This window comes from Prionailurus bengalensis, chromosome B3 (assembly GCF_016509475.1).
Source record: "Prionailurus bengalensis isolate Pbe53 chromosome B3, Fcat_Pben_1.1_paternal_pri, whole genome shotgun sequence".
Taxonomy (NCBI): Eukaryota; Metazoa; Chordata; class Mammalia; order Carnivora; family Felidae; genus Prionailurus; species Prionailurus bengalensis.
This window is the reverse complement of record NC_057355.1, coordinates 105,256,918-105,283,729: the sequence shown is the minus strand read 5'-3', so window position 1 is coordinate 105,283,729 and position 26,812 is coordinate 105,256,918. Positions and strand designations below refer to the sequence as shown.

The 26,812-nt window shown below is 40.7% G+C and overlaps 1 protein-coding gene across 5 annotated transcripts; it reads left to right on the top strand.

Annotated features, from left to right (window-relative positions):
- Positions 1-26,575, top strand: CCDC198 (coiled-coil domain containing 198). Of its 5 annotated transcripts, none has more exons than XR_006293393.1 (7): positions 1-450; positions 2,851-2,933; positions 16,031-16,117; positions 17,724-17,825; positions 18,641-18,800; positions 23,812-24,062; positions 26,318-26,422. XR_006293393.1 is itself a non-coding variant. In XM_043556249.1 (6 exons), the coding sequence occupies exons 1-6, from the start codon at positions 228-230 to the stop codon at positions 26,551-26,553; spliced, it is 888 nt and encodes a 295-aa protein (XP_043412184.1). In that variant the 5' UTR covers positions 1-227; the 3' UTR covers positions 26,554-26,575. The 5 variants fall into 5 exon arrangements, 3 of the variants coding, with proteins under 3 accessions (XP_043412184.1, XP_043412183.1, XP_043412185.1); XR_006293394.1 differs by having other exon boundaries at positions 23,812-23,991; positions 26,318-26,419; XM_043556249.1 differs by lacking the exon at positions 23,812-24,062 and having other exon boundaries at positions 17,727-17,825; positions 26,318-26,575.
- The last annotated feature ends 237 nt before the right edge of the window (positions 26,576-26,812 follow it).

The window sequence follows — 26,812 nt, the reverse complement described above, 5'->3', positions numbered from 1 at the left end:
TGGGTCTGAAATGGCAGAGTGGGAGTTGAAGGGACATCTCCGTGGAAACCAGGCTCCCAGGAAGTGGCCAGAGGGGTTACTGCGGGGTGAAACAAAGCTTAGAAATATGTCATGAAGTGCTTTGCGCAGCTGGGGTAAAATTCTGAAGTACCTTAATTAAAACAAGCTGAGTTAAAGGCCCCACACCACTTCCCTCGGGGTTGTTCTTTGAGTATCTTTACCGTGAAATGGGCCTGAGCCACTCTAAGCCTCACCCTAGAGTGACCAAAGTAGCACCTTTGCAAAACAAAGAGGAAGAACTCCCCTCTGCCAGCCCCGTGGACTTTGCATTCAGTCAGAATCTGGAAGAAAAGAGTTCGTATTTGTTCACAGGACTGCAGGACCAGAACAAAGCTCTGGAAGGTCAGCTGCCGCCTCTACGAGAGACCTGGTATGGAAGATACTCTGCAGGTAAACGTAAGACCCATCATGAAATCTGTGTATTTGGGCCAAGGAGAGCTATTGACAGATGTGCCTGGCTGTCTGTTTCTATAAAAATATCAGAAAGTTTCTAAATTGCTGAAACGTAAGGGAACATCTTTCAACTCGAGGCTGAGTGTTTCTCAATTGTAAGTATTCTGGGTACATTAGAACGGGTGTGTAAACTGCACAGAGGGCTTCTTACCATTCTGCACTGGAAGGGAAAAAATCATTCTGTTTCAGCTTAGTTTATAGTGCTTTCGCTGTTTATACCTAGCTTTGCCAGATGATTAAAATTATATAGATAAGATGTGATAAATTATGACAATCATATGTTTCAGTTAGATTCTAAATTCAAATCATTCTCTTCAGCCCCATTTAGTGCATCAGGCTTTGTTGTTTTGAAAGCAACCCTTTCGGAGTGAATTCATTCTAATGTGAAGTTGGAAACCACCCCAAACAGAATTGATTTATTGCAATACAGATGAGAGGATGAGTCATCCCCTCCCCAAGCCCACATTCTTCACGCAGAATATGCACTAAGTTCCGTCATTTGCAGAACTAAGAGAATTTTTCCCATTATGATTGGAAGCTCTGAGCCTGAAGTGGCTATAAATTATCCTGGGATATTTTAGAAGACACGTAACATTTTTATGAAAATCACAATGATAATTAAACCGAGATTCTCACTTGGGAAGAGAAATGTAAATATATAATGTGTACATATGTGTATATCGATGTAATTTTTTTTCTTTATTTATATTCTGGATCGATAACACAAATAAGTTCCCATTATTGGTCACCTTGGCCAGAAAGCCTGATATTCCTGTTCCGTATCTGGTACATCTCATCTAGACTGATTGTCACGGCTATTTTCTGTAGAACTGACGACTCTTGACTGGTTGCATATGGCCTATTTTTATGTTCTCCAACTTCCTAAGCATGGGAGTGGGAATTTTCCTCTAGTTTCATTGAACAATTCCTTTTTATCCAAACCTTCTACCCAGAGTTTTAAGATTCTGGTAACTGAATAGTGAAAACTAAGTCTAATGCATTAGAGTCCCACCTGGAAAATATTCTTATTTTTGAAATGACAAAATCACATTAAAAATAAATAACAAAGGGATGGTAAGCATCCCGATTGCCAATTTCAAAAGATCCATAGCCTAACCCCAGCTCCACTACATACCAAATTGTATGACTTTGAGCAAATTAACTGCATCAGTTTCCTTCACCTATAAACCAAGGGTAAGAATAACTGCCTGACATAGCCTATGCCATTTGGGATGAATTGAATTAAATAATGAGGTGTTATCACTGAAATCATAGTGTAAAAATAAGGAGTAGTCAGGCTGCTGAAAAAAAACTGTTGCCAGAAATACATCTTTTAACCAAAAATGCGATTTCTCGTCATTACTGTTGTTTCTGTCTTGTTCCATACGCTGGCATCTCTTGAAAGAGAATAAGGACGTGGAGAAGTTTTTAACATGGTCATTCAAATGTTGTAAGGATAGAAACACATAATTATGCAAGGATTTTTCTGTTTAGCATGCAAAGCGAAGGTGTAGGATAGTCCACACAACAATCTAGAAATTAGAATGCTTCCAGATTTCTAAGAGGAAAAGACAAAACTTCATTCATGCAGCATTGGGCATGGTAGCAGTCCTAACACCCCAGGATAATTAAGCTAAAAAATAAAACCCATAATGGACCTCTTGAGTCCTAGCTCTGTTTCTAACAAGGCTTAACTCTGTAGCCTGTTTTGTGTCATCAGGAAAGACTATTTATATATTGTATTATAGGGCAACTTGTGGGAATTTCTTTCCCTAGTTGGAGAGACTATTTAATTGGAAACATACAATGCTAAACGTTGCATACTCCTATGATACACTCATAGTCCATTTTTTATTACCCCTCTATCTAATACCTATCCGTCCATCTATCTATCTATCCACAATTCATCTCTTTCATCTGAAAGGAGAATTTATTTTCATTTCTTAAGGATATATATTTTCTGATTTCCCAAATGTATTTTGTAGAGATTTCATGAAATGAAAACAAGTGAAAAAGTTTCTATTTTTCCAGCCCAAATTCTATGTTTGACCAATATTTGTAGTCAACACATTGTTGATTTTTCAGATTTTCCTCTAAATATCAATCCAGGGAAGAAATGAGGAAAGCAGAAATTAAATCCTGGATATGGGCTAATATTTTATCACTTGCATCCATGTATGACCCTTGCTTTATGTGTTTCACCTCCACATTCAACATGTAGGTTGGACACATATAACTAAAAAGGTGCCAAAATGTATTAACAAAGTCTAATGATTAGCCCAATTTAATAGTAAATTTTTAAATGTTTTTTTTAAATTTCTCTCCTAATCTTTCAAGGGCCCAGGGCCATGTATTTTGATATCCCAATGGAACACGGAGAAACAAGTATTATTAAAAGGCATCCACCCCGAAGACTTCAAGTAAGATGCATTTAAAAGATCTCATAAGGAATTTCTTGGATTTAATGGTAACATCCCTTTTTAACTATAACCATAAAGAAGGGATATTGAAAATGACTAAGCTAATGAGAATGTTGTTAAAGAGAATGTCATCAATTGCAAAGACCATATTTCTTTAGGATTTCCTTTTGTAATGATTTCACTTTTAAGACCACCACCAAAAGAAGGAAATACAGTATCAAAGGCACAGGCATGATGGGATTCAAAAGACCTTTGCATTTTGCATTTGATGAGTTATAACAAACAATAGTAACAATAATAACAGCTAGTACTATTCTAATTACCACCTACTTCAAGTCAGATACACTCTGGGCAACTTGATCAATGTCCATCATTTAATCTTCACACCCTCTCTATGAGAAAGGAACTAGTACCTTTGCTTTGTAGGTGTGGTTTAGAGAATTAAGTAATTTGTCCAAGGACAGTGGAGCTCAGACATCAAACAGGTCTTCAAAGCCCATGCTCTTAACCAGCAGCATAGTTGATCTCTACAGACCTTCTATCCCTAATCTTTTATCGTTGTAAATGTTAACTGGTTGCTGAAATTGAGGACATTGGATTCCAAGGCAGCAAAGCAAGAGATTTAAATGCATTCACCTTAATAAATATTTAATGAATTCTCTCTAGAGAAATAGAAATTCTAAGGACTCTCATCCTAGACGGGGAAAGAGATCTGAGTGGGTACCTGAAAATGAGCATCAGCTAAGAGAAGGGTTTGGGCTCTCCTGTGAGCAGGATCTATCACTGACATTTGGAAAAAAAGGAATTGGAACCAAATCCCACCTGATACACAATTCACCCAGACATCTGGACAAATCCCAGAGGTATTTGAGCTCATTTGCTGGGGATTATTTCTGTTTCAATTGGTTTTTATTTACCTGTCTTCTCCAGAAGCTCACAATCATTATTTGAAATGATTATACCTTTTGTTCACCAAAAGAGCATCTTTTCCTAAAATATTAGAAACCTCAAAACTTTTTAAAAGATAAATAAAATATAATTATATCAAATTGATATATAATTTTAAAACTTTTGGGCATATCTTTAACTAAACTGGACAATTTAAAAACTTTACCTTTTATTCCTTAATCAAATGTAACTTTTCAAAGAGGTGTGCTTAATACAATGTTCCTATGGAGCCAGTGAGCTGAATAACTCAAGTAGAAGATATTACCATAACCAGTGAAAAGTATATGTAGCCATTTGTAGTTCACAAAGTACTTTTTAGATCTATCAACCCTAAATCAGCTAAAGTTAGGCTTTGATTCTCAAGTCAGTCAAGCGCAAAAAGGAGAACTTTGGTGTTTCAGAACAAAAGAGGGTATCCCCACATCCTAACCAACCCCCTTAAAAATGAAAAATCAAGAAAAATGAATTATTTTAGTGCAAAGACTATGTCATGTTCAGTCTTATATCTTTAGTCTCTAACACTCAATATGTACTCCCAAAAAGCTTATGAATGAATGAATGAATGAATGAATGGTGAATGAATAGATGAATGAATGACAATGTGACCCATTATCCCTGGTAGGAACAAAAATCAAAATGCCTTCTCCCTGCTATTGAAGACCCGCAACATCCTGTATTGTAAGTCTAATTGACTAGTTGCCAACGTGATGAATTATGAAGATATAGGAGTGTTTGTTGAACCCAAGAACTGGGAGGCACTTGGGCTTCAGGGAACAGCTTTGCCTTGGAACCTGAATGGCACAACTCTCTGTGTGTCTCCCCTGAGCTTTCCTTCATGCATTCTTTATTCTTCCTGCAGATCAACTTTCTTTGCTCCTCAAGATCACTTGGTGAAATATGGACAAACTTCAATTCCTGAATTTGTATTTTTATAGTTCCAGTCAAATAGATTCACCTGGCTCTTTAGGCTCCAATTTGAAATTCCTAGGAGAAAAATATCTTATTGGTTCAGCTTTGCTCATGATTCTAGTTCTGTTCCAATAAGCTATGACCAGAGGATATGCTTATGCAGTAGAAATGTAGGCAGAGAAGCCCCACCCCGCCCACCATAAATTCTGGAAGCAGCTCCCAGAGAAGAGGGAAATCACTGGGAACTTGGCAGACATTCCCAAAGATATCAACTATAATTATCTTCACAAATGAGGCTCAGCACATTCTCCACCACAAATGGGTTTTTGAGAGAATAATAAATGCTGGGTTCCCATGACATGCTAATTAATAGCCTAATGTCTGCCAAAGAAAATTCTAAAAGTATTTTTAATTATTAAACCAAATCTAATTGCATCCTAAATAATTTGAGTTGCACATTTGGCACTCTCCACTTCCTAGACATCTACTCCTCAAGTAAAGAGCAGGTCATGAACTAAAGTTCTCCAACTTGGAGCTGCTAAGTTCTGGGAGCCTCTGCCAGGCAACTCTGAATCCAACGTGCTCATCTTGTGTTGGAAGTTGATCACCACTGTCCCTCCTGGCCTGATTCACTTTCTCCTCCAACCATCTCTAGTCCAACCTAAGGTGGAGATGGTCAACTGCCCCCACCCCCAGAGCCCCAGGTAATGTGATTTCCTCAGATGACTCCCTCCCTCATCTCTCAAGATTTGCTTAAATCTTACCTTCCTAGAGGCTTATCATGATAACCTCTTGACAGTTGCAATCTTTACCCTGGCGATCCTGGGTCCCCTGATCCGCCGTGATCTTTTCTTTTCCCCCAGAGTACCATCTAACACGCCAAGAAATTTACTTCTCTAATGTTCGTTGTGTATTTTCTTCATCACCTCCCTGACAGTGCTAGAATATAGTCTTTCAGAGAGGAAGGGATTTTTGTCTGTTGTCTTCACTAATATATCTAAGTGTCTAGAACAGTACCTGGAACATAATAGGTGCTCAATAAATATGAGTTGAATAAATGTTGAATGAATGAGTGCAAAGGGGAAAAGATGAGTATTAAGACTGCCGGGAAGAGACAAGGAAGCTGGTTCTGACCCAGACGGTTTCATTGTTTGTTATCAATATTATATGATTTGCCACCAATTTATTCCCTTTCCTTGTCTTTTCTCTTTGCCCATTTTCTATTATATGTTTGTGATATATGTGTGTGTGTGTGTGTGTGTCTGTGTGTGTGTGTGTATATATATATATATATACATATATATATATATATATGTATGTATATGTATATATGCAGGTAATTGGCTTATATTGCCTTATATGATTATGGAGGCTGGCAAGGCAAGTCCAAAATCCACAGGGCAGGCCATCAGGGAGGTCAGGCTGCAAATGCAGGACATGAGCTTAAGCTGCTGTCCACAAGTAGAATTTTCTCTACTTCAGGGGAGCCTCAGCTTTACTTTTAAGACATTTCAACTGTCTGAATCAGGCCCACCCAGATTATCTAAAATAATCTTCCTTACTTAAAGTCAAATGATTATTGATCTTAATCACATCTCGAAAATAATTTCACAGCAACACCTAGATTAGTGTTTGAATAACTGGAGGCTGTAGCCAAGGCAAGTCCATGCTGACCATCAAAATACACTATGGGGTTTTTACCCTCCTATTATGAATAAGGTCTTCCCCCCACCCCATTTTCTTTTTTCTTTTCCTTTCTTCTTCTTTTCTTTTCTTCTTTCTTTTCTTTTTTAGAGATGGGGGAGGGACTGAGAGAGGAGGAGAAAGAGAATCTCAAGCCAGCTACATGCTCACATGGAGCCCAACACAGGGCTCAATCTCATGACCTGAGATCATGACCTGAACTGAAATCAAGAGTCAGATGCCCAATTGACTAAGCCACCCAGGCGCCCCTCTCCGTTTAATTTTCTAAATGATTATTACTTGTGAATAAGAAAGCTTTTGAATTTTGCAGATTGAATTTTGTGTTCCACAACTTTATTGAAATGAATTCTAATTATCTATAGATTCTTTTAGATTTGCTATGTAGATGACATCTTCCATAAATAAGAATAGTTTTTTTTCTTTCCTCCCAATTCTTATTCCTTCTTTTGTTTTCTTGACTTTTGCTTTGGCTAGAGTTTTCCTCCGATATTGAATACCAGCAGTGATAATGGGCATCCTTCTGTTATCTATGACATTAATACATATGGTTCGAAAACTAAGTACATTTGCAATAGGGTTTTGATAGATGCTGGTCAGAGTCCCAAAAGGAATCAGATGCCATACTCAAATTAGAATAATTCAAGGAAATTTTCTTTATAAGTAACTGTTTATGAGGTTTGGATCAAGGGGACCACAAAGGATATTGCAATAACCACTAGTGGCAGCTGAGGGATAACCATCTCTGAGCAAAGGGACTCAGAGTGAGACTCTTCTAGAACCTGGAAGGAGATAGTCAGGTAGAGGAAGGTGCTTGGAGAGAAACAGGAGGACACAACCAGCCCAACATGCCCTTGCAGGAAGGAAGCCAGGGGGAGAAATACACTGTTTTCTCTTCTCTCAGATCTCCTGCCAGGATGTCTCAGTGGCTAAACCCAGTGGGAAGCCTGAAGGCAGAAGAAACTGGTTACTCACAGGCAGAGAACAGGGGAGAGAAATGTGGCAAGTGGACCTAGAGAACCAAGTGGGAGCTATCTGGCACAACGCCATTTATTACATTGTTGACATTCCCTTTATTCCTAGTGTGGTAAGAGTTTTTCTTCAGGCTCGGTGTGCAATTTTATTGATATTTCCCCCTTCATCTATTAAAATAATCATACGAATTTCCTTTTTAAACCAGCTGATACAATGTAGTACACTAACAAACGTTATGATGTTGAACCATGCATATATTCCTGGCATAAATCCTACTTGGCCACAAGATACATATACAAATACATGACAGGATTGTCTATGCTTAGGCTTTTCACGTCTATTTTCATAAGAAAAATTGTCCTATAATTTCCTATACTGTCTTTTATTAGTTTTGCTTCCAAGGTTGTAGTAGTTTCGTAAAATTCACTGATTATCTTTTTCTTTCTTCAGTTGTCTATAATATTTGATGTAACATGGTTATTATCTTAAAAGTTTGATGAAACAGGCCTGTGAAACCACCTTTAGCCGCCTGGACTTTTGGGGGAATGAGAAATTTTCCAACTAACTTAATTTCTTAGTTGTTTCAATTATCTTATTTCTTCCTGATTCAGTTTTGCTAATTTATATTTTTCCAGAGTATCATTAATTTATCCATTGAAGCTTTCAAATTTATTGTTATAAAGTCTTAGCTTCTTCATCTTCAACTTCTAACACACTTTTTCTATTTGAGTATAGTTGACGCACAATGTAACGTGAGTTTCATGGTGATTCCCTATCTCTATACTTAAGCTGTGTTTGCCCCAAGTGTAGCTACCATCTGTGTAATAACTATACAATGTTATTATAACACTATTGACGATGTTCCCTATGCTGTGCCTTTCATTCCTGTGACTTATTCCTTCCATAACTGGGAGCCTGTATCTCCTACTTCCCTTCACCCATTTCGCCCATTCCCTCCCCCTTTTCCCTCTGGCAACCACCAGTTTGTTCTCTGTACTTATGAGTCTATTTCTGCTTTTTGTTGGTACATTTGTTTTGTTTTTTAGACTCCACATCTGAGTGAAATCATATGGTATTTGTCTTTCTCAGTCTAACGTATTTCACTTAACATTATACTCTCTAGGTCCATCCATGTTGTAGCAAATGGCAAGATTTCATCCTTTTTATGAATACGAAGATAATATTCTTCGTATTCAACTTTTTGGCAACGCTTGTAAAACTAATCTTCCAACTTACATTTTGATGCAGCTCTCTTAAACCAGGTAGAAAAGTAGAGAATAACCCAGCCTCTGATTTCAAGCTGTGATCTTTGCTCTAGTTTACCATCTTACATGGGGCATTTTTAGGTCCCCTTTAATTTGTAGAAATAACTCACAGCCATCAGGAGGCCTGAATGCCATATGGATCAGCTTCCTCTAAGTATGTATTTTTTTTTTCTGGCCCATGGAGATATATATCTTGTATTAAGGGCCAACAACATTTTTTTTTGTTTTTGGTTTTATGTTTTAGCTTTCATTGCTAGATGTTTGGGACAAAGAAAGTTATTGAAATGTGGATTCATTGCAATGCCTTGACCAGAAACTCTTCCTTGGGTTTATAATCTCTTACTCCAAGACTGTTCTGGACACCTTTACCTTCTTCCCAGAACCTTAAAGGGCATACATTCTTGAGTCATTGTGCCAAACAAATTTTGCAATTTCTTTGAGCTCCTGCCCATCTTTATCTTCCTGTTAGGACACAGAAGCAACCATCTCAGGTCAGTGCGTCACCAAGCTCAGTGACTTCTGCTTGATTTTTAATCTCCATTTCTGAATCTTTCAGCTGACATTTCACTTGATTTTCCTGACCATTTGTTTAATTTGAGAAGCCAAATAACCCAGAAACCTTTAGATAGATGACACATTTTTTTTATACCATAAGACTTAAAAAAAAAAAAAAAAAGGTGTCATTCTACCCTTCCAATTCTCCAGTAAGTCCTTCCCTTGTATTCTCTCAGATGATGAAGTGAGGCATCTTGCTTCCTAATCAGGGAAAAGGAACATTGATATGAACCCCAGAATTCTAGGGCAATTTCATTTGACTGGTTTCTTTAGAGAAGCCAATTTTCCAACAATATTTTCTGCATAGCTTCTCAGGCCAAGTGCAAATACTTAACGGAGGGATCCTGTTTGTAATGTTCATTGCTGCCATCTAGTGCCCTTTGTGGAGGAATAGAGTGATTCTTAGTTTCTTTCCAAAGGCCAGGAAGAAAGCAATTGCCTAGAGAGGGTTCTTAAAGACACCTACTATTTAACCCTTATCAGAATTATGGGTTTAAATAAAATGAGTCTGAAAATAGAAGAATATAAATTTACACTTCCAAAGAAAAGCCTGGCCCTAAGTATTTATGGATAAGTTATTTTAAATAGGTGAAAAAATTTAAATAGCTGGTTTCTTCAGACTCACATTTTCAATAATGCTCCACACACAAATCCTTTGTGATCTACTCTGATGTAGCCCTTTATTCACTTGAGGCAGTATGGAAGCCACTAGACCCCAATGTGGAAAATCATCAGAATCCCTTGGAGATACATTCCAAAGAAACAGTTGAGAAGCTGGACTTCATTGAAATTAAAACCTGCTCTGGGACACCTGGGTGGCTCAGTTTGTTGACCATCTGACTTCAGCTCAGATCATGATCTCTCAGTTTGTGAGTTCAAGCCCCACATTGGGCTCACTGCTGTCAGCATGGAACCCACTTTGGATCCTCTGTCCCCGTCTCTGGGATCCTCCCCCACTTGTTCTCTCTCAAAAATAAATAAACATTAAAAAAAAAACGTTCTGCTCTACAAAAGACAGTGTCAAGAGAATTAGAAGACAAGTGAGCATATGAAAATATGTCCAACATCATGTGTCATCAGGAAAATACAAATTAAAACAACCATGAGATATCACCATACACATATTAGAATCACCAAAATCCAAACCACTGACGACACCAAAAGTTGGCAAGGATGTGGAGCAGCAGGAACTCTCACACGCTGCTGGTGGAACGCAAAATGGGAGAGCCACTTTGGAAGTCAGTTTGGTGCTTTCTTATAAAACTAAACATACTCTCTCCATACAGTCTAGCAATCATGAGCTTTGGTATTTACCCAAATGAACTGAAAATTTATATCCACACAAAAGCCTGCATGTGGAGGTTTATGGTAGCTTTATTCATAATTTCCAAAATTTGGATATAACCAAGATGTCCTTCAGTAGATGAATGAATGAAGAAACCACGGCACAGCCATATAATGGAATATTATTCAGCACTAAAAAGAAATCAGCTCTCAAGCTATGAAAATACATGGACAAAACCTGAATGTGTGTTGCTAAGTGAAAAAGCCAATCTGAAAAGGCTGCATACTGTATGAGTCCAAGGATATTGACATTTCAGAAAAGGCAAAACAACAGAGGCTATAAAAAGATCAGTGGTTGCCAGGGGATAGGGAGAGGGAGGGAGGCATGAATGGGCAAAACGGGGACTTTTAGGGAGGTGAAACTATTCCATAAAATACTACATTGGTAGATACACATGCCATTATACATTTGTGCAAACCCATAAAATGTACAACACCAGAGTGAACCCCCAAGTTAAACTATGGACTTTTAATGATAATGACATGTGAATGTAGGCTCATTAGTCATAACAGATGGTGAGGGATGTTGATAATGGAGGAGGTTCTACATATATGGGGATAGGGAGTATATGGGAATTCTCTGTACTTTCCACTCAGTTTTGCTATGAGCCCTAAAAATTAAAGTTTATTATTTTTATATATATATATATATAATATATATATATATTCATTCCCAGACCTGTTAAATAGCAATCCCCAGTGAATAGTCCAGGATTTTTTTTTTTTTAATTCCAGGAGATTCTGATGATCAACCAGGTTTAGGAACACATAGAAGAGGAGGGAGCTGGGGATTTGGAACTAGACAGACCTGAGTTTGAATTCTAGAGTTGCCACTTTCTTACTAGGCAATGTTGGACAAGTTATTAACCTCTCTATAATGGGTAATCGTCATAATTACCCACAGTGTTCACAGGAGGATCGAACGAGCTGACATGGTGTGACCCTGGGTGTGATAGACACAGGGGCAGCTGTAAAGGCACATGGGCCTCATCACCAGGAAGAACCGGAACCTGAACCAAGTCCAGGGAGTGGAACAAACACTTCCTTGTTCTCTCCCCTTCATGCCCCAAATCCCCCTTCAGCCCTTGCTGATTCTTCTTGCCACAGGTACATGGATATCTCCCCTTGATCTCTGTTCCCCCCACGTTCTGATCTGATCAGCTGTTACTTCTTACACCAGCAGGTCCCATTTGCCCATCATCTTTATGTTCTGCAGAGAAGAGGGCCAGATAAACCTCTGTCTTACTAGTACTCATCACTTCTCATTACATTCTTGTGCAGTTGCTATATTAAAAAATCTACTTTCTCACCTAAGATGAGAGTGGAACAGAGAGCCACTTCCTACCACAAATGCAAATTGCCTGGCACATGTCTAACCTAAAGATGAGTTCTTTCCCTTTGACTCTCCTCCCCATCTCCAAATCCTTCCCCTTGTCTTCTTCCTTGCCCGGTGAGCTTTGGGTTGCTCCAGCAGAAAGGAATGCAGGATGTTTTCCCTAGAACAGCTCAGGCCCAGGCCCAGGCCCAGAGACCAGGAAGTTGTTCTCCAGGGAAGTAGCTGGAGGTACAGGTCATGCTCCCCATGAGTTCTGGCTTCTCAGCATCCATTTCCCTGTCTCCCCCTTCTCTTTTTTCACTCTGATCACCTTGAAAGCCAAGGTGGCTTCCAGGTCTACCTCTTAATAATGCAACAAATCAGACTAAAAGGAAAAATAACTTCAAAATAAATTATCATTTGCCTGTATTGTTGGACTAAGGTGGGAGTAGTGCTCACACTGTTTGCCTCAGTGTGGCATCTTCCTCTTGAGCCGTCTCTTCTCTGTGTCCTTGGCCACCTCATCCCCATCTACCAGCTTGTTAGTATTAGAGCTCCTCAAGTCTTGAGTCCTTGGCTCTGCTCTTCTCACTCTTACCCTCCTCCATGACTATGGCTTCAGTTATTCTCTACCCAGGGATGATTCCTGAACATGCATCTCCAGAACAGATGTCTCCTCTGAGTTCCTGTATATGAATGCCTGTATATCTCATTATCTACTCAACACGTACACTGGTATGCCTCAAACTGAATTTGTATCCTCCTGTTATATGCCATTCACACCTGGCCTTCCCCTAGGATTCCAATCTCAGTGAATGATAACACTATCCATCCCTTTGGATGCCATTTGGACCCTTCTCTCTCCCTCACCAACTAGAATAAATCTTGTTTGGTCAGTTTTAAATATTTGTGGAGCCCATTGATTTCCCTCCATGAACCCCCAACCCATCTCTGTGGTCCTCTTCAATGCTGTCCCCACATCTGTGACTTCTCTTCTCTAGTTTTCACACTGCAACTAGAGTGATCATTTTTTAAAAAGCAAATGTAATCACACCACTACTTTGCTTCATACATGTCAATGACTGCCAACTGCTCTTAAGAAAACCAACATCTTACTTGACGCATCTCCAAAGGCAGGGGAATTAAAAGCAAAAATGAACTATTGGGACATCACGAAGATAAAGAGCTTCTGCACTGCAAAGGAAACAATCGACAAAACTAAAAGGCAACCGACGGAATGGGGAAAGATATTTGCAAATGGCATATGGGACAAAGGGCTAGTATCCAAAGTCTATAAAGAACTCAGCAAACTCCATACCTGAGAAACAAATAATCCAGTGAAGAAATGGGAAGAAGAAATAAATAGACACTTCTCTAAAGAAGACATCCAGATGGCCAACAGGCACATGAAAAGATGCTCAACATCATTCCTCATCAGGGAAATACAAATCAAAACCACACTCAGATATCACCTCACGCCAGTCAGAATGGCTAAAATGAACAAATCAGGAGACTATAGATGCTGGAGGGGATGTGGAGAAACAGGAACCCTCTTGCATTGTTGGTGGGAATGCAAACTGGTGCAGCTACTCTGGAAAACAGTGTGAAGGTTCCTCAAAAAATTAAAAATAGATCTACCCTATGACCCAGCAATAGCACTGCTAGGAATTTACCCGAGGGATAGAGGAGTGCTGATACATAGGAGCACTTGTACCCCAATGTTTATAGCAGCACTTTCAACAATAGCCAAATTATGGAAAGAGCCTAAATGTCCATCAACTGATGAATGGATAAAGAAGTTGTGGTTTATATACAATGGAATACTACTTGACAGTGAGAAAGAATGAAATGTGGCCTTTTGTAGCAACGTGGATGGAACTGGAGAGTGTTATGCTAAGTGAAATAAGTCAGGCAGAGAAAGACAGATACCATATGTTTTCACTCTTATGTGGATCCTGAGAAACTTAACAGAAGACCATGGGGGAAGGGAAGAGGAAAAAAAAAGTTACAGAGAGGGAAGCGAACCATAAGAGACTCTTAAAAACTGAGAATAAACTGAGGGTTGATGGGGGGTAGGAGGGAGGAGAAAGTGGGTGATGGGCATTGAGGAGGGCACCTGTTGGGATGAGCACTGTGTGTTATATGGAAACCAGTTTGACAATAAATTTCATATTAAAAAAAAAGAAAGCTATTTAAGTAGTTAAGTTTATAGTACACCAACCGAATGGATAAAAATCTACATCATTTATAAATACCAAAAAAGAAGAAGAAGAAGAAGAAGAAGAAGAAGAAGAAGAAGAAGGGGAAGAAGAAGAGGAAGAAGAAGAAGAAGAAGAAGACGACGACGACGACGACCAACATCTTTAGAATGCCCTATCAGGACCTACAAAACTTGGCCCCTGCCTACCTCTCCAGCCTCATTTGAGCCATTCTTCCCTGACTCTGAACAGCAATTCCTGCAATTTCCTTAACAGATCATACACTCTCTTACCTCAGGGTTATTGTTTATGTTGTTCTCCCCACCTGGAACACCTTAGTTCCCTAAAATTTCCTAAGTGTCCAACTTCTGCTGAAAAATTCATCTTCAGGAAACTTTCTTGGACTGCCTCCTTATTCCTCTCCCCCTTGTATTAATTTTCTAGGGCTGCTCTAACAAAGTACAACAAACTGTGGGGCTTTAAATAATAGAAATGTATTATCTCACAATTCTGGATGCTAGAAGTCCAAGATCAAGGTGTTTTAAGGGTTGGTTTCTTCTGGGAGCTGAAAGGAAGAATCTGTTCCATGCCTCTCTCTTAACTTCCGGTGGTTTCCTGGAAATCTTTGTCACTCCTTGGCTTGTAGGAGTATCATCCCCGTCTCTACCTTCACAGGTGTTCTCCCTGTGTGCATGTGGGTGTGCAACCAAATTTTCCTTTTGTAATGAGGACACCAGACATGTTGGATTAAGGGTCACCCTGCTCCTGTGACCTCATCTTAACTAATTATATCTGCAAGGACCCTATTTCCAAATAACATCACATTCTGACATATTGGGGGTTAAGACCTCAACATACAAACTGGGGTAGAGGGCACAATTCAACTCATAACAACTTCCGTTTCCAAAGTGGAGTCCTCTGGTTACATATTGTCACGGTTCTGCCCTGTAGACCTTTTCTACAAAGTACAGATCGCAGTTTGTAATTATCAATGAATAATCACACAAGCAAAATGTGTTTGTTCCCCCCATAGATTGTGAGCTCCGTAGGGACCATATTGCTTTTGTTGACCATTGCGCCCCCATGCCTGGTACGCACTAGTTGTTCAGTATGTACTCACTGAGTAAACACATAAATTCTACAGCCTTCCAGGTCCCTGCCTGCATGTCAGTGTGGAGAGACCCACCTTTTGTCTCCTAGGCCTGCTCAGTCATTTCCCAATGTTCCAACTTCCAGAGCATTAAGTCATCGAGGCAAACAGGGTTGAAGGCAGATCCGTTGGTTCATCAGTTGCTTCCCAGACTTAGTGATCCCTTGAAACTCCAATGTGATCTTCCCCATAAAGACAATCCCCTGCTAAGAAAAAAGAAAAAAAGTGTCCAAGATTTGTAAGCCCATTGCACTTTCATGTAAATGTGCCTCAGGAGCACCAGTGATTATTATTGAGGAGGCTGAGGGAGGTTCTCTGGAGATCTTAAAAATAGGTGACTTCCCTAAGGACTGAAAGAGTTCAGCTGGGCAGTTAAGGAATGAATAAAAGAAATTCCTGGTGCCTCTTTCATCGTTAATACTCTAAGACCCTTGTTGTTTGATAACTTTGGACTTGCTCCCTCGATGCACACAGAAAAGGATTCTTAGTCTTTTAACTCCCTGACAAATACTCAGATCAATAAGTCACTGGCGTCGGTGAAAGACAATAAAGAACCCAGATGAGTTGAAAACTCTTGCACAGATACAACTGTAATCCCGTTGAAATCGCCTTCCCTGTGTGCTCTCAGGAATAAGTGCTGCTTTTGCAAAGTGGTAAGATAGTTTAATGTCTGGCTTTTATGTTTCATCATCTCATGGCATGAGGAATGCTGAATACTCTAAATGTTGGACTTCTAGAAGCTTGAACCCATTGACCTGCCACAAGTAATTACTTCTGAAAGGCTCCTGAGCCAGCAAGAAGCCAGAACAACTCACAGAGCAAAGGTAAATGCAACGCTAACTGGAGGGGGTGAGTAACGGGGGGGGGGGGGGGGGGGGGGGGGGGGGGGGGGGGGGGGGGGGGGGGGGGGGGGGGGGGGGGGGGGGGGGGGGGGGGGGGGGGAGGGGCAGGGATGGCCTGTCCTTTCATTTACTCCCTGCAAGAAGACCTCAAAGACAAATCAAACTATTAAGTCATTCAGAGTCAAGACTTCCAAAGCTATCCATTCTCTCCCAGGCCTGCCTCCAACTGGCAAAGACTCTTGTCTGTGAGGTAAACTCTGGGCCCTTCTCCACTTCCTGGTGAAAACAGGAAGATGTAGATAAGAGAGAGGAATTTTTCTTGGACACTGCTAATTCTAGAAGTGTTCACATTTATGAAAAATCTAGTATGACTCTCCTTTTATTCTTCCCCTGAAGTTAAAGCTTTCCCTTCATTCTCAGTCTTTTGGCGGAAATCCTATCTACAAGGTGTCCCTAACTTATTTACCACAACCTCACCAAAAAACAAATCCTTGGAAAATGTCTTCTTTTTTTTTTTTAATTTTTTTTTAACGTTTATTTATTTTTGAGACAGAGAGAGACAGAGCATGAATGGGGGAGGGTCAGAGAGAGGGAGACACAGAATCTGAAACAGGCTCCAGGCTGTCAGCACAGAGCCCAACGCGGGGCTCGAACTCACGGACCGTGAGCTCATGACCTGAGCCAAAGTCAGCCGCTTAACCGACTGAGCCACCCAGGTGCCCCTTGGAAAACGTCTTCTAAAGAGCTTTTCCTTCTATAAGTTTGTCACTTTCTGCTGAGACAGCTCCCCTCGTGTAGACATGAAAACTGTGAGGTAGTAGATTTTCAACCCTTTCCACTCCTGATTCATTGTCAAGCCAGCAAGGTACTGCTGCACAGCTAGCTGATGTGGTCAAAGATGCCCAGGTGCTTTTAGACCCTCAAGGTCATGTTTGTGCTGCTGACAGCACTGTAGAGATGGCCCCCTCGTGAGGCTCGCTACAGCCAACATAGTCACTGTCCACAGGGCAGCGTAAAAGATATCACGGAGCACATCTGGCTCCCTTTCCTGGCCACAGCAAGGAATGAACAAGGGTGTATTCACCCCTGGTTGCCCTCAGTAACTGCACTATCCCACTGGGGTTTATGATGCACCACGGAGATCACCAAAGTCACAAATGATCAACTTAGCCAACAATGCGTTCCACTTAGCCATTTGGTGGCTCCCCTCTAATTTCACGTCCAGACAATTAGTCAACGGCAGAAGAGGCATTTTGAAGAAAGAGGCCAGTTTTATCAAACCAGAACACGTTTCTGGGGAGATAGGAATAAATGAGATGTGGAAAGATCTTTCCATTTCAGATTTGCAAAACTCTACAGGAAGCTTAAAAACTGTATTAGACAGAGCAAAGCTTTAGTCACTGAGGGCCACCCGGAAAGGACTCAGTGAAGAACTACAGTGATCCCCCTTTGACATAATAAGAGATCTCTATGGATTATAACTGATGACTGATTAAGATCTCGCTCTGTTCCAAAAAGAATTGCAAGTTGTGGATTGCAGAGCCCGTAACAAATTGCCCAGTTGTAATGAGTGCGGCATCTTTCACAGCAGGAACTGGAAAAGACAATGCCAACTCCAGGATACATTCCCGGGAAAAGACAGTATTTACATAAGATGAGAATGTTGGAAATGAACCGGAACAGACAAGAGGTAAGTATGAGGAGAGAGAAGAAGAGTGCCATATTTAGCACATTTACTCCACATAATCACTGCCCTCGCACATGAATGTAGTTTAGCATTCATCCCCAGTCTTTACTTAGCATTTTAAATTTGGTCATTGGCACCGAAGCTTCCACTACTGGAGCTGGGAAGAATCAGCAAGATCCCTTCTGCTACCGACTGTTGAGTTTTTTCTCTGTTTTCAGTCACAAGGACATATCTGTGCCCCAAGTCTGTTTTTTCTTCCTTTCCTATATATATATTTTTTTCATAAATTGCTCCTATGATGTTCTGGCTCCAGCAGGAAAATGAGGTTAGATCATTTTTCTTGATTCAGTAAAATAGAGGGGGGGTGAGTTGGTCTTTATTTTGATACCTCGGCATCCCTCCATAATTCACACCATAGAATTATCTTACCAGAATGATCTCTTAGAACACACCCTTTTACAGTAATGTCTCCTGTAAGTGTCATATTCCAAATTCCTTACTCGAGTGTTTAAGCCTAAAGTCACTGTGTTCTGCAATTCTAAATACATCACTTGCCTGCCAACAAATGTTTTTACAAAGCTCCTCTTAAATCAAACCATAGCTTTTTGAGACTGTGGGCATATATTCTCCCCTTTCCTAACGAGCCTGTCCTGTGCAAAGAGAAAGTTTCCATACCATCTAATAGGAAAAAAAAAGTGTGTTCTGATTAGGGGACCACAGTTAAGCACTCAACTTGCAAAGTGACTGATCTGTTGACCTGTTCTGGTGACAGTAGCTCAGGGGGAGAACACTAATCGATTACAGTGGATCATTTTCAGGCCCAAGCAGAGTTGAAAAAAAGTCTTCACAGGGAGGCAAGGATTAATAAGCAAAAACCGAGGGACCACAAAACCAAGAAAATCCTTCAAAGCATCCCAAGAAATGATGACAGGGACCTTCCAACCTTTTTGCCAGATGAAACCTTGAACAGAAGTCCAGGTGAGTCATGACTTTTTTTTTTTTTTTAGCAAAATAAAATATTTCCAGTGTTTTTACGAACTATAGAAATGATCCCTGAAAGTATAGTCTTTTTTCCAGTGTTTTTAAAGCTTCATCAAATAAACTTCCAGGGAGGGGGTGGGTATATATATAGCAAGTAGCCTTGGGTTTCTGCTGATATGTGCTTCCTAGAATGTAGTGATCACACGATCACGTGATTTTGGGTGGCTGGGAGGAAAAGACAGAAGCTTCAGCACTGCAGTAAGTAAGATGATTCTCTTTAGAGGCTAACTGTGCTTTACAGGCATCCTTGCAATCCTTGCTCCCACCCTGGGAGGGAAAAGGCAAAAGAGCCTCATCTTGTGATTAAAGAGAATGGACCACGTGGCCATATGCAGACACCCTCCCCCACCCCACTCTTCCCCCTGCAGCCCTCCCAGGCTCATTCAGAATGTCTAAAACTGAAGCCACCATCACTGCTCACCCCAGGCTTGCTCCGGGGGCATCTGCTGTCTCAGTGGGTGAGACCTCCCTCCACACTCTGGGCCACTCGAGCCAGAGACCTGGGGTCTTTCCAGCCCTTCAGCTCCCACTCCCAGCAGCTGGTCAGTCACAAAGTCCTGTCGATGTCACCTGGCACCAAACTCTTAACTCTCTCACATTCCCAAGGCCACCCTTAGGTCATGTGTCACACCAGCCTCCTGACTGTGTTCCTCCCCCAAGTCTTCCCCTTCTTCCATTCACCCTGCTACCCTAATGCTTCTCTGTATGGTCCTCAGGCAACCAGCACCGGCACCACCCGGGGAGTTGTTGGGCCCCAGCCAGAGTGACCGAATCAGAAAATGTAGGGGTGGAGGCCAGCAGTCTGGGTTTTTAACCCCACCCTAGGTGATTCTGATACTCCTAAGGTTTAAGACCCGCTGCTTTACTTGGTAATCAAAGTATTAGCCACAGACCAGCAACATCTGCATCACCCGGGAGTTTATTAGAAATGCAGAGCCCCAGGCCCCACTCTGGACCTACCGAATCAGGATGTGCATTTTATCAAGATTCCAAGGTGATTCTCATGCACAATAAAATTTTAGAAGCGCCACACCAATAGCAAAGTAATCTTATCAAATGCACATCTGACCATATCATTCTCTTGCTTTAAAAAAAAACAAATCCTCAGTGAAAATCCATCAGCCTGAAGACAAAGAAAAAAAATCCGTCAGCCTGAGGACAAAGACTTAACCCTTCACCCTGGCACTCTAAGCCTTCAAGATCTTCTTGCTACCTACCTTTCTGGCTTTCTCTGCTGCCATTCTTGGGCCCAACTTTGCTTCCAGTCAGGCCAGACCACTCAGTGATTTCCAACAGATAACCGTGTTCGTAGTCTCTGTGCTGTGTTGTCCCACAAATTAGAATCCCGTTAAGTTTGCCTGTCCATAGTACCCCAGGGCAAACCCACCCTTTGAATATATACTATTTTCCACATAGCAAGACTGACCACTGAGAGATCTACAGAAATGCTGGCCATGTCTCTGGAGGTCCTGAGCTTCTCGGATGCAAAGTTGCCAGCTGAAAGAGACACTGCTCCTGCTCAAAGGAACAGGATGCTTCATCAATAAGTTCATTAAATAAGAAAAGGCTAAATAATTGAAAATCTACTTGGGGAATCTATTTAACCTATACTCCCAGTGCCAGAATGAAATATGCTATGTAGGCACATAGATAAACAACTGCGACAATTTAAAAAAACATTGACCAAACAATCCAAAAAAGTGTCTCAGCTAAAGTTAGATACTTAGAGTCATGGCTTGAGGGCAAGCCAAGAAAAACCAACATTGGTAAAATCTTTGGAAGATGTCCCAGATCTGGAGGGGTCCAGGAAGGACTGTGGAGAAGAGGGGTTCTCTGCATTCTGCTGCTTTTTAAAGCGATTCATTTTGTTCTAATTAAGGTTTGTTGAGTGCTTACCATGAACCAGACACTGTCCTCGACCTGCAACATGAATTATCGCTCTCAATCCTCACGCAGCCTGTATAGAAGGAGTTACTATTCAGCCTCATTAGACAGAGCCAGGATTCCAGGCCAGGTCTTTCTCCCTCCAGAAAGTTCACTCCACCCACCCCCAGCCCCTCATATATCTTCATGGGGACTCCAGGGACTTGGAGCTCTGTCCAGGACAACTTTGGCAAAGCCTACAAATATAAGAGTGTCACTTTTCAACCTTATCTTTCAAGAGCAGGCTGCCCGTCTGCAAAGCCTACAGATGTCACCACCATACTAGGCACATGCTTGAGCTGTGATTCCTTTTTATTTATTCCCAGGGAGCATCTTTGCTTTCTCTGTCTTCTGAAAGCACTTCATTTGCTTTCTCTTAAAAGGGAAGCAAAGTCAAGATCATAGATTTACAGGAGCTTTCTGAATGCTAGTCCAGTTCAGGTAATTAAGATCCTGCTGTACCCATCTCCTCTCATTTAATGCTGTATTTGCCCCTTCATGTTCCCTCTTTGGGAAGGTGGGATGAGAGTTTTAGGTCTCTTATAGGATAAAGTTCTGCCTTTGTTTTCTGCTGCCTGTTTAAAATAAAAATGTACAGGGGTCCTTCAGTGGCTCTGTCGGTTAAGCATCCAACTCTTGGTTTTGGCTCAGGTCATGATCTCACAGTTTGTGGGTTCAAGCCCCGCGTCAGGCTCTGTGCTGACAGTGCTGAAGCCTGCTTGAGATTCTTTCTCTCTCCTCTCTTTCTGCCCTGACCCTTGTGCTTTCTCTCTCTCTCTCTAAATAAACTTAAAAAAAATAAAATTTTACATATATTTTACATTTACATACTTTAAATACGTTGTATATTTACATAATGAATTACATATACCGTAATTATATAATAATTACATATAACTTATTATACAAAAATTACTTATAACTCATATGATGGCCCACTTGTTCATAACTTACACAAAGTGAACACTGCTTTCTGAGTGCACAATTTTATGACTTTTACCATGTTTATGTGGCTCCTGCCCTTTCCAGAAGCCATGATATAGTATAGCAGGTAGAGAGAGCAGTGAACCTGAGGGCTGCCTGGGTAACTCAGTCGGTTAAACATCAGACTCTTGATTTAGGCTCAGGTCATGATCTCATGGTTTGTGAGATCGAGTCCCATGTCAGGCTGTTTGCTGACAGTACAGAGCCTGCTTGGGATTCTGTCTCCCCTCTCTCTCTGCCCCTCCCCTGCTCTCTCTCTCAAAATAAATAAACATTTAAAAAAAAAAATAAAGAAAAGGCAGTGAACTTGAAATCAAAGTTCTTTATTTTAGCCCCAAAAATATGTTTCTAAATGCAAACTCCATGGGAACAGGGGCTTCTTTTTGTTTCTAGAACGCAGTACCCAGTAGCCTCTCAATAAATATTGGCTATATTTATATAGCTATATAGCTTTATTCTGTATATATATATAGAGAGAGATTATTGCTCAACTGCAATTATTTAACCTCTTTGCACCTCAGTTTTCACGTCTGTAAAATAGGAATAAAGTCTTGTCTACCACATAGGGTTTATGTCAAAATTAATCCAATATGTGTAAAAGCATATATGCAATGTAAAGTGCCAAACACATACATGAGAATATAGACAACTGAAGAAAGATGGAACTGATGTCTCAGAGTGAAAATAACTGTATGCTTAAGGGGAAGTATCACCTTAAATATATTATTGTCACCTTCTCAATTCTGGTCTTATCTGGCCATCTGCTCTATTATCTACTTAGTATTTTTCTTTAAAGTATCCTGGGGGTGGGTGTTTTATTTTTTTTAATTTATTTTTGAGAGAGAGAGACAGAGTGCGAGCAGGGGAGGGGCAGGGAGAGTGGGAGACACGAAATCCGAAGCAGATTCCAGGCTCTGAGCTGTTGGCACAGAATGCGATGCAGGGCTCGAACCCATGAACCGCAAGGTCATGACCTAAGCTGAAGTCGGATGCTTAGCCAGCTGAGCCAACAAGGCACCCGGTGTGTTTTTTAAATTTAGCCTGTGAATGAAATAGCTGTGAAATTATGGATTTGATATAATGGTGATGCATTTTGCTAAGACATATATATATATATATATATATATATATATATATATATTATAAAACGCATAACCATCAAACTTTTTTAAGGTTTATTTATTTTTGAGAGAGAGAGTGCATGAAAACAGGAGAGGGACAGAGAGAGAGGGAGACAGGGGATCTGAAGTGGGCTCTGAGCTGACAGCAGAGAGCCTGATGCGGGGCTCAAACTCGCAAACCATGAGACCATGACCTGAGCCAAAGTTGTATGCTTAACTGACTGAGCCACCTGTGTACCCCACCATCAAATATTTCTGATGCTTTATATAATCCTCTTACTGTGGAAAAAGCACTCCCTTTTCGCCCCAATGACCTCTGTTGCTTTCCTCTCTTCCCAAATTAATTTTGAAGTTGGATACACTTTTTCCTCTGCTCTGCTCAACCAAAACCCATTTAGGTTTTTAAACATCGTATTTTTCTTTTCTTTTTTGTTAAGTCCAGCAACGCCGGAGAATCAAGCAGGGATTTATAAAAATCTAACAAGTAAAAAGAATCCAGCTCAGAAGTTCTCAAACTTTAATGCTATGTACACAGAACTATGTATATAATAATTTATGAATGATTTAAGAGATTTTCAAGGATAAAATTGAACATGTGAATTTGGCCTCACACTCTACTCTAGGCCTGCATTATCATAACATCAAGAGTGGTGTGGGACTTGAGCTATTATTAATATTGCATTAGATCCCACCATTAACAAACATTCTCTTCCTGTTCCAAAGTTCCTGCCTCTAGTCAGCAGAAAATCTCTGCTCCCAGTCTCAGTGGTGCCTCTAGCAGTGCTTGGCTCATTTGCAGAGCATAGATGATTACACTCCCTGGCCCCAATGAATGAAATCTTCCCCAGGTCCCAATTACCAGTACTTCTCACCACCCAACATTCTCTGATTGGCTTACTTGTTCACTCATCTATTCACAGACCCGCTTCCTGGCTTTGGTGCCTATGCAATAGTCCAGACAACAAACAAACAATGACAGTACATCCGGGAGACCTCACAACCTGAAAGTCAGAAGGTTTCCATGAGGAACTGATATTTCAGCTGAGACAGGAAGTAGCTGGACAAAGGGGACAGGAATCCATATCTGTGTGAGGACCAAGGTGCTGGAACATTCAGAACTGTTCATGATTACAACGCGCGCAAAAGCTCTTGACTGGGAAGAGAGATTCAGGTAGTGATCAGTGATGGCTCTGAGGCATAGGCAGGGCCCAGAGCACCAAGATCTTGCAAGTCGTGTCAAATAGGGACTTTGAACTTGAGCTTAAGATCCACAGGAAGGCATTGAAAGGTCAGGGGAGCCACACAAGCAGGCTTACATTTTCAAGCATCATTCTGTTTACCCTGTGGAGGATGAATGGGAAGAGAGCGCAAGCAGATGTGGGGAGACGAGTGATAAGGACATAGCAGAAATACAAGTGAGAGATGGTGCTTGGACCAGGAAAGTAGGGTAACAGGAGAAAAGGAGCTGAATGTGAGATATTCAGGAGATACGAGGGGCAGAACCTGGTGGTGAATCAGATGTGCGTGTGTGGAGAGAGCAAGAAGGCCAGGAGGATTCTTGGGTTTCTCTTGAAGAACTGGGCAGCCAATGGGGGAAAACTGGGGCCATTTGCTGGATTAGGGTAACTGGGAGAAAAAGTGAGTTTGGAAGAGAAAGGGAAGGTGAGTCTGACATGTTGCCAGGAGACATAAAAATGGAGGCATCCAGTTGTAGCTCAGGAGAGAGATTGGGGCCAAAGGCATAATTTAACTGTCGTTTTCTGTCACTACTATATGTATAGGCAATAACAATAGTTATAATAACATTCAAGGGGGGATCAGGGTAGTCCCTTACTGAGGCAGAAAGGAAACTAATGACTCACAAAGCACAAATCCTCACACTGAGATGCTTGATTTTCTCATATAACAGTTTGTAACATCAGTTATCAAGGGCTTAAATGAAATATGCCATAAGGTTTGATAAACAATTATCCTTAAGATGAAATCCAAAAGTTATGGCTGGTTCAACTAGATGGAGGGGACATTCTGGGTTTTGACCCAGGATGATTTTCCTAGCTCAGAAGTGGCCATTGCTTTGGTGTACTTAAAAGCCTCCTTCCTTGAATAAAGCCCCTGTTGTTCTGAAGTGCACTTTAAAAGGGTAGAGCTTAAATAAAAAGCTGTGTACATATGTACATAAAATCCCATACCAAATAAATTAAATATATTCTAAAAAGTATAGAAAGTGAAATGAAATGCATGACCCTTTGAGCTCCCTAGTTCTATAGGTCTGGGGCACAGCTCAAGCATTTGTGTTTCTAAAAGACTCCATAGGTGACTCTAATATGAGGTGAGAGTGGATGTCAAGGTCAGAAAGTGTATATCATGTGCCTGGCACATAGTAGATGTTCAATAAATAGCACAAGGCAACATCACCTGTGCAATACTCTTGCCAAAAACGTGTAACCTTAATTTAATCACAAGGAAATATACAAATCCAAATTTAGGGCCATTCTACAAAACATTTGATCTGGATTCTTTAAAATGCCACTGTTAGGGGAAAAGAAGAAGACAATGAAGGGGGGATGGAGGAAGAGGAAGGGGAGGATCAAGACTGAGAATGAGGGAGAGAGAGGAGGAGGAGGAGGAGGAGAGAAGGAGGGAGGAGACAGAGAAAAAGGAAAAGAAACAGAAAGGGAAGTGTCTTGAATTAAAGAGACAAGAAAATAAAATGCAATACATAATCCTAGATTGGATCCTGGATCTAAAAAATAAAACACAAACACACAAACAAGAAGCAATTATAAAGACCATTACTGGGACAACCATGAATATTAGAATGTAGACCATATATTAGAAAACAATAATATATCAATGTTAAATTTTCTAAGTAATTTCCTAATAGTTATATTGCAGCTATGTAGGAAAAGTGCCCTTGCTGTGAGATTTGTGGTGATGTATTTGGGGGGATGTAATTGCAACTAATTCTCAAATAGCTCAGCTGAAAACATGTGTACATATGTTCATGCATGTGTATAAAATGAAGGCAATATTGTGACAAAACGTTATCAATGAGTTGGGGCATATAGGAAGGTATTATATTATTCTTGTGACTTTCAGAAGATTAAAAAAAAGTTTTTTGAGAGAGAGCGCATGAGCCAGAGAAAGGGGCAAGAAGGGGTGGTGAGAAAGAGAGAGAGAAAGAGAATCCCAAGCAAGCTCCATGACCAGCACGGAGCCTGATGTGGGGCTCAAGCTCATGACCATGAAATCATGACCTGAGCTGAAATCAAGAGTTGGACACTCAACTAACTAACCCAAGCTCTCCCAAATATATATATTTATAAGAACATCAAGCAAATTATTATGTGTTCATAAAAATCTAGGCACTTAATAAACAAATCATTGTTAGGGGGAAAAATTCAATAAACTTTAAATTTTCTGTAGGAAATTCACAGAATGAAGATTTGGGGAAACATCAAGCAAGGAATGACTGTCGTCCCCGGAAAATTGGCAAAATGGAAATGTGGCTCCGTGAACAAGAGGCCCGGGGACAGCTTCTCTGGGACAGTTCTAGTTCTGACTCAGATGAGTTGAGGAAAAGCGAGAAGAAACCACAAGCACTGGTCAGGACCAGGACAGAGAGAATCCCACTTTTTGACGAGTTTTTTGATCGAGAATAAAAATGCTATTCACTGACCTAGACATTGTGTGCATTGTAAGTTCGCTTTCCTGTAAAAATTCTTCAGGTTGGTTATATGAATTATTTGGAGGAAACCAATCACTATCTCTTCATTTGGAGTCTTACGGTCAACAGGTTTGTCATGTATCGTTAACTATGCTGTATAACTGCCTCAAAACTTAGGGCATTTGATTGTCCCTCTTTTCTGTGTCTTGCTGGGCTCAGCTAGGTGGTTCTTCTGCTGGCCTCTTGTGGGATCT